The following is an 11,548-nucleotide window of genomic DNA, read 5'->3' on the forward strand; positions in this document are numbered from 1 at the left end:
ACAGCGCCCCCTGGAGGCGAGAGCCGAGTAGTGTGTCGAGTTCGAAAAAAGAAAACGAGCCACTGATGTTATTCATTGCCTTATTTGATAATTATTAGCTAACCTACTTCCTTACTAGGTAGTAGGGTACTCTTACGTGTCATTGCTTTTCAAGGTAAAGGTAGATTTGCTAGTCATTTATTTTGCAGTGCCAGTGCCCAAACCTTCTGTAGAAAGGATTACAGATTGTGATCGTTGGTGTTCGGATAATTTAAAAAAAAAAGTTCAGACGTTCCTAATTATTAATTCTAAGAATATTAATATACAAATACAAGACAACAATTTACAGTTGTCAAATAATTATGTGCTATGATACGCTGGCAGGCGAGTGGTTAATAGCTTAAACATGGCTACCTCTCGTGAAACATAATTTTAGTGACCAGAGGCCATATTAATATCATCGAGTGCAAGGCAAGCCTGTTCCTGAAGACTGTGCCGAGACTTTGTCGACGATGGAGAGCAAGAAGAGAAGGGTAAGAGTCACGTCCCGGACCTATCTGTCGCATGCATTTTGAACGTCGTGAACTGTTTCATAACGCTTTCCTTCGAGCAGTTAATTATGCAATCCACACGTCGCGGACTGCCTCCAAGTTAACGTGCAACTTTGACGTGCCATTTCTGAATAGTGTGCGAGTTCTTTATTCGAGCAGACCTGTTATTGAACATGAATATTTTCATGCACAGTGTCTAATAACAGACCAGAATAGTCTAGGCTCCGTTAGCTACGGATATGTATCTGTTAGAAAAATGTACTTGACATCTGGTGGTAAAATCATTCATCAAGACATGTATTCGTTGCAAGGAAGGAGCAGAGTCAGAAGTACAACGTGATAGACAAATTGCATATCCAAGACGATCTATCAAAGAACCACCTCTTAAATACACATTATGACCCACAAACAAAAACCCTCATGACGTCTTCAGCCTAATCATGAACCTTTCCTCCCATCATCCTGTAGAGTGGTTTTGCAAGAAAGGGTCACGTGAAAACTAAAGAACTGCACGTTCTTTCAGACAGAAACCTACAGATTCCTCAGTCTCATGGCTATCAGGAGACATGGCAAGTTTGTGTGTAAGATTAAACAGAGACAGTTCAATGAGGAGTCTGAATATAACAGTGAAACAGTAACTGATTAAGCGTAAATGTTTTTCTTACAATAGAATCACACTTTTACAGTTTACTCTGAGATAATTTAATTGGTTAATTTAAACTGATTAGAATAAAATCAGGAGGCCTGACAAAAACTCATTTCAACTAGGCAGTGTGCTCCTGGCATAAGTTATGTTATACCTAGTAATTAATTCACTTGATCACTGTGTGTGTGTGTGTGTGTGTGTGTGTGTGTGTGTGTGTGTGTGTGTGTGTGTGTGTGTGTATGTGTGTGTGCGTGTGCGTATTCAGGGTATCTTGGAGCGACTAAATGCTGGGGAGGTGGTTGTAGGTGATGGAGGGTATGTGATGCAGCTAGAGCGGCGTGGCTATGTGAAGGCTGGACACTGGACCCCTGAGGCAGCGGTTGAACATCCTGAAGCAGGTATACACCGCCCATTGCTGGATTAACTCCGGGGCAAGAAATCTGCCCTCTTCTTAACCAACTGTCTGAATCTGTGCCAAGTTTCCATTAAACTTTACATAACAGGTTATAAATGCACCTACATTGTGTCTATCAGTATTCCTGCAGTATCCAGGCAGCCTGTTAGTCAGTTAGTTTGTGGTAATTTGATTAACACTTTTATAGGAATATGTAATCCCAATAAAAACTAAAACTATAACTTATTTGGACAGATGGCCTCTCTTAAAGACAATGCAATCAGATTCGAGCAGAGTCTATCTCTTTAATTTGTTTCACAGAAGTCTCTCTCTGTCTTGCTGCCAGTGCGGCAGCTGCACAGGGAGTTCCTGAGAGCAGGAGCCAATGTGATCCAGACATTCACCTTCTACTGCAGTGAGGATAAACTGGATATCAGTGGCAATGTCACCAGCATCACCGTCAGTACAAAACCTTTCTCATCAAATAGGATCATTGTTCTGTTTCACATTACAGAATGAACATGATCCAAATAACAGTCTGATGGTTCACTCTGCATTTGTCTGATCTAGGGGGCTCAGATCAATGAAGCAGCTTGTGACCTGGCCAGGGAGGTAGCCGGTGAGGGTGATGCATTGGTCGCTGGGTGTGTATCCAAGACTCCCTGTTATGTGACGACTCACAGTGAGACTGAAGTAAAGGCCATCTTTAAGAAACAGATGGACGACTTCCTCAAGAAGGACATTGATTTCTTTATTGTGGAGGTATGGGCCGCACTAAGAGGAATAACTGTACAAATGGCAACAAATGGTAATGTGCTTACGTTCAGTGTTCATCACTCCTTCAGTTTGTTGATCATGTGGAAGAGGCAGTGTGGGCAGTGGAGGTGCTGAAGACCAGCAGGAAACCAGTGGGTGCAACACTGTGCATCTCCCCTCAAGGAGACATGAAAGGAGTCCCACCTGGAGAGTGTGCTGTCAGACTGGTCAAAGCCGGTAAACTGGCCTTTTGTGATGTGAATCTTCAAGTTGACAAAAATGTAATCCTGTTTTCGTTGTGTTATCTGAATATTTTGTTGGTGTTTGTGTTCATGTGCAGGTGCTGACATTGTTGGAATAAATTGCCACTTGGACCCTCTAACATGCCTTCGTACCGTGAAGTTGATGAAAGCAGGATTAGAGAAAGCTGGTCTCAAAGCTCATCTCATGATTCAACCTCTGGGCTTTCACACACCTGAGTGCAACTTCGGTGGATACACCAGCCTACCTGAGTACCCCTTCGGTCAGTATTTAAATAATACTTTTGTGCAGAATGAAAAAAGACTGTTTTCCTACTACATTAATGTAATGTCTTGTTTTTGCACCAAACAGAACAATTAAAGAATTGCAGATGCAACAGACAATAGCAACACTTATGCTGAGGTTTAAAGAGTTCAAGACGCAATGTTAGCCAAATAGGGATTTATGGGTCTAGGATTACATAATCCAGCTCAAATGACCCAACCATGGAACTGTAAGATAAGATAAAATATAATTGTAATAATCCTGAAGATTTAATCAAAGATTACAGGTGAAAAACAAAAAACTATGCACTTGAGATTAAAATGTAAAATGTAATATTGATGTGGTTATTGTTGTAAGTGTCCGATGATTTAGCTGTCCACCTGCAGAAGGGGGAGGAGTTTGATGGCCAGGTAGAAAAGATGTCCTGTGGCGTTCTGTGCACCACAGTGGTTGTAGTCTACGGCTGAATGTGCTCTGAAGTAAATTCAGTGTGGCGTGTAGGGCTGAGAGGCATTGTCCAGAATACTGAGTACTTCCCTCAGCAGCCTCCTCTCTGAAACCTCCACCACAGACTCCAGTTCCATTCCCAGGACAGAACCAGCTTTCATGATGAGCTTATTGTTCTTTCGGCATCAGCTGCCTTCTGCCTGCTTCCCTAGCACACTAAAATGTCTAGAAGATGACGCTGGCCACCACCAAGTGATAAAACAGACCATTATTATTTTTAGTCCATCACGTCTTATTGTCTCTATGGACAACTCTGGCCAACCTGTGATGCAGTTGCTTATCCATGCCACTCGTGGAGCACCTACATTCATGTCCAGTATCTTAGTGCTGAGCAGGGCAGGTCTTCTGGTGTTAAAACACTGAAGAAAAAAAAATCAATGAACACAGTGCTGTCTGTCTCTTCCAGGTGAGTATAAGCTCTGTGCAGCAGAAAGATGATGGTGTCTTCCACTCCAATATGAAGCTGGTATAGGCCAACTGCAGAGGGTCCAGAGATGGCTCCAGTAATGAACGATGGTGCCTCTGGACCATGGCGCTCCAGTGACTTCATGACATCAAGTCAGAGCCACTGGTCCGTAGTCACTAAGGTTGTGTGGTTGTTTTTTGGGGGGACAGGAACCAGGCATGATGTCTTCCACAGGACATGGGCAACTATAAGACTAAGGCTCAGGTTGAAGATGCGCAAAAAGACCACGCACAGCTGAGCAGCACATCCTTTGAGACCTCTTTGAGCAGCTAAGGGGTATTGTTAGTTTGCAAACTGTATTTTTGTATATTTAAGTATACATTCTTAAGGACGTACATATATTATTCTCCTCTCAGCGATGGAGACCAGAGCTATGACCCGCTGGGACGTCCATCAATATACAAGAGAGGCTTACGACGCTGGGATTCGCTACATTGGTGGCTGCTGTGGATTTGAAGCCTACCATATCAGAGCTATAGCTGAAGAGCTGGCTGCAGAGAGAGGATTCCTGCCGCCAGCTTCAGAGAAGCACGGACTCTGGGGAGCCGCTCTGGAGATGCACACTAAACCCTGGGTCAGAGCCAGGTAAGACTGAGCAGACTCACAGCTGCTATATTCAAACTAAGCTGCTACATCTGCATTGAGCTGTTTTGTTTTTTTTAAACAAAAGACTGCAAACTGTAGTATGTATTGTACATGCGATGGCACATTGACAGTTGTTACAAAGGAGACAAAATAACAGGGGAAAAGAGATTTAAGTTCTGGATTTGCACAAGTGCTGGTTTCCAACAAACTAATCTACCAACATTTGTTTTAGGGCTCGACGAGAGTACTGGGAAAACCTTTTACCTGCTTCTGGACGTCCCAAATGCCCTTCAATGACCACAGCAGCTGATGATTATGAAAAAAAGCTGGAATCTAACAAACCAACATAATCTCTTATAGACACTGAATCTGATCAGATTATCCACTTTCTTATCTCAAGAATGAGAGTTAAGGATCTGATCTAACAGCCAGTTGTTTACAGAGATTTTTGAATATCTTTGTACTGATTCAAAACGTAATGGGCCCTTTCATTATTTCCCTTTAAGATTTAGTCTGTCCAATTATCTCCTTTCATTACTTGGGATCAGTCATCAGTAAATCAACTTTCTTTTTCCTGTAACGTTATGAACTAACTTTTCACCTGATACATTTCACACTGTTTGCCTTTTACTAATTACTAAGGATATAAGTTGTGAAACACAGTCTTAGATGTATCAGTTGTTGATTGATTGTTTTAATCTGCTGTGAAAAGATTTATACCAAATATATGAAAATAATAAATTGATCTTGTTTTTCCAACAATCCTTTCTTATTTTTTTTAAAGCAATGCTATATTTGTTACTGTATATAGAAAAGGCGACTCAGCGGCATGTTCGTCAACGAGTCAGTGGCAGGCTACACTCAAGTGACGGCTCTTGTCGAGAAGCTGACGAGCTTCCTCAAATGTGGACATCTTAACCAGAGCCTTCAACCAAGAATCAACAGACTCATATATGTTTATTATTCCCACAACCTTTTAAAAAGCAGTATGTCTCATGCTCAGCGATACAAAGCACAGATCTTTAAAGCAAACGGACCAACTCGCATCCAAAATTAAGGCACAGAAATATAAACTTAAGAGCCCAATATGATCAGGACCCCAACACATGAATTAACTGACCAACAAGGGTGTGAACAGAGATCAGAAATGAGGTGGTTGAAAAAAAAAAGTGGTTTAATAACCAGATAAAGTCCCTGCACAAACATTTCTCTTTTTAGATGACTAGAATATAATATCTTGGCTCTTTTTACTTGACGCCAGAATAAACTGAATTTGAAGCTGCATGACAATTCAGTTAAATATTTCTTTCTAAAATAAAGGACTTTATTTCATTTATTCATTTAATTTCTACAGTCATATTTTTTTGATAAGCTTTTTGTTTTAAATCCAGCCTTTTCTACTTGAAAAAAAGATAATGTATATGTTAATTATAATTATTCCAGTTAAATTAGAAATCTGTAATAATACATACTGTTAAGATGTTGCTTAATTTAACTTTTTTTAATTTGACAGTCAGTTGTTGACTACATACAGACGTTAAAACAACTGTTGGCCACTTTAATACATTTGGCACACATTCACATAGCACATATTTGACAGCTATTGACTATTAACATTATTATTAGTTGTTACTTTTTGCTATTAGCATTGGAAATACACGTACTGCTTTTCATTGTTCTACTACATGCACCTCTGCTGCTGCTGGCTCCTCCCACTCAATGAGTGACGTTCGCTTGTATCTGCGGGAGCGGTTATCCAGAGCACGACCCGTGTCGTTGTTGTTTCTAGTTGTCGAGCTGTGATCGTAGTTGCTTTTAAAGTTCTGCAAGCACCTGAAGAGGAATGGAGAGCAAGAAGAGGGTGAGTGAAAGAAACACGAAAAGTTATCTCATGATTTGACCGACGGGGAATTTAATGAAACTGGGCAACGAGTGCATCGACTGTCAAGAATTCAATGTTAGGTGAACTTCCCCGACACCGAGGTTGTATTCACCTGAGCAGGTAGGTCTTGTCCTGTAGCTTGTGACTATGGACTGAATTTTCCAAATGACTAGAGCTAATGATTATACTTGCATTTTTTTTGAGCTACGATGTTTTGTCACACTATTTTAACAGTTTTGTTATTCATCTTCCGATATTTTTAGAACTGGTGTCACATTTATAAATATCTGTACATTTTTAGTAAGGGAGATTGGCGGAGTACACTGTAACATAAACCCTGAATATCATTTCAATGGCTTGTAAACAGTAAGGAATTATTTTTAACACGTTGGCTTATAGTTCAGGATACATGGTAAATCTGAATATCTAAAATGATTATTTGGAGTATTTCACAAAAGGGAAACTCAAACCATTTCAAATGAGCAGAACTTGTTATATAAAACCTGAAGAGGCAGTTAGCTGTCTCTAAAGTGAGTTCAGCATTTTAGTTTTAGGCCTGAAGGGATATTTCTATAATATATGTTTGTGCATGCGTGCTTTTTATTTGTACAGTAACTGTGTGTGTGTGTGTGTGTGTGTGTGTGTGTGTGTGTGTGTGTGTGTGTGTGTGTGTGTGTGCATTCAGGGTATCTTGGAGCGACTAAATGCTGGGGAGGTGGTTGTAGGTGATGGAGGGTATGTGATGCAGCTAGAGCGGCGTGGCTATGTGAAGGCTGGACACTGGACCCCTGAGGCAGCGGTTGAACATCCTGAAGCAGGTATACACCGCCCATTGCTGGATTAACCTAGGGGCAAGAAATCTGCCATCTTCTTAACCAACTGTCTGAATCTGTGCCAAGTTTCCATTAAACTTTACATAACAGGTTATAAATGCACCTACATTGTGTCTATCAGTATTCCTGCAGTATCCAGGCAGCCTGTTAGTCAGTTAGTTTATGGTAATTTGATTTAACACTTTTATAGGAATATGTAATCCCAATAAAAACTATAACTTATTTGTACAGATGGCCTCTCTTAAAGACAATGCAATCAGATTCGAGCAGAGTCTATCTCTTTGATTTGTTTCACAGAAGTCTCTCTCTGTCTTGCTGCCAGTGCGGCAGCTGCACAGGGAGTTCCTGAGAGCAGGAGCCAATGTGATCCAGACATTCACCTTCTACTGCAGTGAGGATAAACTGGATATCAGTGGCAATGTCACCAGCATCACCGTCAGTACAAAACCTTTCTCATCAAATAGGATCATTGTTCTGTTTCACATTACAGAATGAACATGATCCAAATAACAGTCTAATGGTTCACTCTGCATTTGTCTGATCTAGGGGGCTCAGATCAATGAAGCAGCTTGTGACCTGGCCAAGGAGGTAGCCAGTGAGGGTGATGCATTGGTCGCTGGGGGGGTGTCTCAGACTCCCTGTTATGTGAAGAGTCACAGTGAGACTGAAGTAAAGGCCATCTTTAAGAAACAGATGGACGACTTCCTCAAGAAAGACATTGATTTCTTTATTGTGGAGGTATGACCAGCAAAAGGAATAATTGTATGTTTATTTACATGGAGAATAACTATGTACAATCAATTGTATTGTGCTTGATTTGAACCATTAATCAAGTGATTGTAATAATAATGATCATGTAATAATAGCTAGACAACTCTATACATGACCTTTTTTTGTCTCACTGTTTTGGTTCTTATAAAATAATATAAATATACTTGATTTATATTTAATGTGTCTCTTGTGTGGAATGATCCTATAATCCTGTAATTTCCCCACTACGGGACTAATAAAAAATTATTTTATCTTATCTTATAACCTCAGATAAACCCATTGGCTACCTGCCAAGTCCTCAGTAACATACAAAAAGTCAGCAACTAGCTGGTAAAGAAGGTTGAGCATGTAAGCAGCTTAAGAGGCAGATATATTTCCTGTGGGTTGGTGGAGACCAAACTTAACCAAAGTATATAGGCTATTTTTTCTTCGCACATTGTGACAACATTTCTTTATTTTGATCAATTACATTTTCTTTTTTTTTCTTGTTTACAGTTTTTTTTTCAAACCACGCTTCATTGATTGCATTTTCTCTGTAGTACTTTGAGCATGTGGAAGAGGCAGTGTGGGCAGTGGAGGTGCTGAAGACCAGCAGGAAACCAGTGGGTGCAACACTGTGCATCTCCCCTCAAGGAGACATGAAAGGAGTCCCACCTGGAGAGTGTGCTGTCAGACTGGTCAAAGCCGGTAAACTGGCCTTTTGTGATGTGGTTCTTCAAGTTTGACTTTGTGCTTTACCTCCACAATCTGAATATGTTTTATTTGTTCACGTGCAGGAGCTGACATTGTTGGAATAAATTGCCACTTGGACCCTCTGACATGCATTCGTACCGTGAAGTTGATGAAAGCAGGATTAGAGAAAGCTGGTCTCAAAGCTCATCTCATGATTCAACCTCTGGGCTTTCACACACCTGAGTGCAACCACACTGGATATCTCGCACTACCCGAGTTCCCATTCGGTCAGTATTTTCTATTGTGTAGAAATAAAAAATAGAAAGCAAACTTCCTATTGCATAAAGCACGTGTGTAGGTCTAGAGCTCTTTTTGCCACCCCATATATGCAGTTTGAAGAAAGAAAAAATGCTCATATGTTATTCTCCTCTCAGCATTGGAAACCAGATCAATGACCCGCTGGGACGTCCATCAATATACAAGAGAGGCTTACGACGCTGGGATTCGTTATATTGGTGGCTGCTGTGGATTTGAGGCCTACCATATCAGAGCTATAGCTGAAGAGCTGGCTGCAGAGAGAGGATTCCTGCCGCCAGCTTCAGAGAAGCACGGACTCTGGGGAGCTGCTCTGGAGATGCACACTAAACCCTGGGTCAGAGCCAGGTAAGACTGAGCAGAACACTTGCTGATTTTTTTGTTAGAAAAGACAGAGCTGACATTTACACATAAAATAATATATCAAATGGGGCACAGGATAACTGGGGAAAGTGTTTGTTTCTGCTTCGCAGTTAACTGTTGATTTACAACCAACTGATCTACCTTAATTTGTCTTAGGGCTCGTCGAGAGTACTGGGAAAACCTTTTACCTGCCTCTGGACGTCCCAAATGCCCTTCCATGGCCCAACCAGCAGAATAAGGTTCCTCAACAGCAAGAATAAAGCATATGTTACCACAGGCACTATTCTTCTGAGCATAATGTGACTATTCTGTATTCCTTTGACTGACCAGATAAAAAAATAATCTCTTAACTGTGTACAACTGACATTTATATTTTTTACATTAAAACAAACCTTGTATTTTTTTACTAATCACTGCAATTATTAGTTGTAAAATAAATGCAAATCTGGTATGTAACACCAGATTTGTTGCTGGTTTGTGGAAATGTGCTGCTTGTTTTTTCCAAATCTAACATTTCAAAAAATGTTGATTTGTTTTACCAGCCAGAGTCTCTTCTCTCTCACTGTGTGCCTCACACATGAGCCATTGCCAGCTGGTAACTTATTAAACACTGAATCAAGTCAGGTTTATTTGAGGAGACACTTATCTGACCATTATTTGGGTTCAGCCATAAAGATTGTTCATTTACTGCTGCTCCCTCACCCTTCACTGAGATTAAAATAATTCCGAGAGCCAAATTCAAAGGTCGTGTTTATCGTTTCGGCTGAGTTTATCAATTTGTTTGTCCGTTTGTCCACAAGGTTAAATAAAAAAAACTACTGGCCCGCTTTTAATGACACCTAGTGGAAGAATGAAGCATGGGCTAAGGACAAATCTCTTATAATTTTAGAGAGAATTGCCCGTCTATTCATTCACTGGTACTTGTGCATTCTTAAATGATGTGTTCATATTGTTTTATAAATATGTAAGAAGCTCCAGCCCAGGTATTTCAATTACTCTACATTTGTTGCAGAGCATTCTTACTAGAAATGGGTTTGCATAATTATAATGCTGCGTGTGAACAGCATGAGCCACACAGACTCAAAAGCTCAAGGTTTAACCAAGATTTAAACTTAGACCACTGGATTCAAAGTCCAGGTTGCTAACACAACATGAAACCATGCCCATATCAAAGTCACTTTAAATTAACTTTCAAGATGTGGAGTAACAATAAGTGTGTTGACATATCACAACAAAAATCAAATAAAAAAACAATATTGACCAACCAATTTCTGACCAGGATATTCAACAACAATATAAGAGTCCTAACGTTCCTATTTTGAAGACACAGTATGCCACATTAGCGAGACAACCATTGAGCTTGTACTCAATATACAGGTCGGAATTTTTAAATCCATTATTATTATAGTCACAGATAGAGATCAAGGATAGGCCTTTTTCACATCTTCAAGGATATTTCAAGGATACTAAATGTCCGTTGCACTTTAGGTTTGGGGTTTACTCTTTGGATTTTGCCTCACCATTTCTGTCTTGACCCCTTTCATTTACCCTGTCTTATTAAGGCAGGTGATCATACATCAGTATCTATAAGATGTTATTAGATAGATGTTTGCACATTGCATCATAGGCCATGGTGCAATGTAGCTCGTCAAAGCAGAGGTCATCTCTGTTACTATCTTGTTTCCTGTTAAAGGGAAATACTATTTAACATTTGTGACCACTTAAATGGTCATTATGTGGAAACAATGAGATCTCAACTGATCTCTCCCACACCTTGGTAAAACAGTTGTATATACATGTTGTATATATGCTGCAATGTCACTTTATACTTAAATCAGTCATTCCCAAAAAATGTTTTTTTACATAAAATATATATAGATATATATATATATATATATATATATTGAAGTATTTTTTTGTATTTCATTACCATAGATATTATCTGAAAGCTTCGTTTGCATGCAGTGTTTTCTATACTGCGGCTACTCTGCAAAGCATCTACTGCTTCACGTCAGCACGTCCCTACGTGCCCTGCTCAAGTTGAAATACCAATGTTGCCTTCAAATGCTCCTCGGACATACAAACCCAGTCAACTCCGAGAAGTATTTCGCGAGACTGTACCTTAACTATAATTTACTATGAATGTAACCATTCAAATAAAACACGTGTAATATAACCATTATTAGTAGCTACAGTTTAATATACGGATTATGGTAATAGCAACAATAAGGGGAAGGTTGGTAAAACTGTAATCTAAAATGTCACAGGAAATTACGATATTTCCTACAGCACATGAAGTCAAC

General features: G+C 39.9%; 2 protein-coding genes across 4 annotated transcripts; both read left to right on the forward strand.

Moving 5' to 3' along the window:
- The first annotated feature begins 28 nt into the window (after positions 1-28).
- LOC137805078 (betaine--homocysteine S-methyltransferase 1-like) lies at positions 29-5,751 on the forward strand. Of its 2 annotated transcripts, none has more exons than XM_068604775.1 (8): positions 29-512; positions 1,442-1,574; positions 1,917-2,029; positions 2,141-2,332; positions 2,416-2,563; positions 2,667-2,849; positions 4,181-4,409; positions 4,642-5,751. In XM_068604775.1, exons 1-8 carry the CDS (start codon positions 492-494, stop codon positions 4,757-4,759), a joined length of 1,137 nt encoding a protein of 378 aa, XP_068460876.1. In that variant the 5' UTR covers positions 29-491; the 3' UTR covers positions 4,760-5,751. The 2 variants fall into 2 exon arrangements, with proteins under 2 accessions (XP_068460876.1, XP_068460877.1); XM_068604776.1 differs by lacking the exon at positions 4,642-5,751 and adding an exon at positions 3,974-4,100 and having other exon boundaries at positions 4,181-4,248.
- Positions 5,752-6,164: 413 nt separating this feature from the next.
- On the forward strand, positions 6,165-9,729 carry LOC137805080 (betaine--homocysteine S-methyltransferase 1-like). Of its 2 annotated transcripts, none has more exons than XM_068604780.1 (8): positions 6,165-6,270; positions 6,977-7,109; positions 7,447-7,559; positions 7,671-7,862; positions 8,435-8,582; positions 8,672-8,854; positions 9,002-9,230; positions 9,402-9,729. In XM_068604780.1, exons 1-8 carry the CDS (start codon positions 6,253-6,255, stop codon positions 9,481-9,483), a joined length of 1,098 nt encoding a protein of 365 aa, XP_068460881.1. In that variant the 5' UTR covers positions 6,165-6,252; the 3' UTR covers positions 9,484-9,729. The 2 variants fall into 2 exon arrangements, with proteins under 2 accessions (XP_068460881.1, XP_068460882.1); XM_068604781.1 differs by lacking the exon at positions 6,165-6,270 and adding an exon at positions 6,318-6,411.
- The last annotated feature ends 1,819 nt before the right edge of the window (positions 9,730-11,548 follow it).

This window comes from Clinocottus analis, unplaced genomic scaffold, assembly GCF_023055335.1.
Source record: "Clinocottus analis isolate CAN_PGR_092001 unplaced genomic scaffold, fCliAna1.0.p SCAF_7, whole genome shotgun sequence".
In the NCBI taxonomy this organism is placed as follows: Eukaryota; Metazoa; Chordata; class Actinopteri; order Perciformes; family Cottidae; genus Clinocottus; species Clinocottus analis.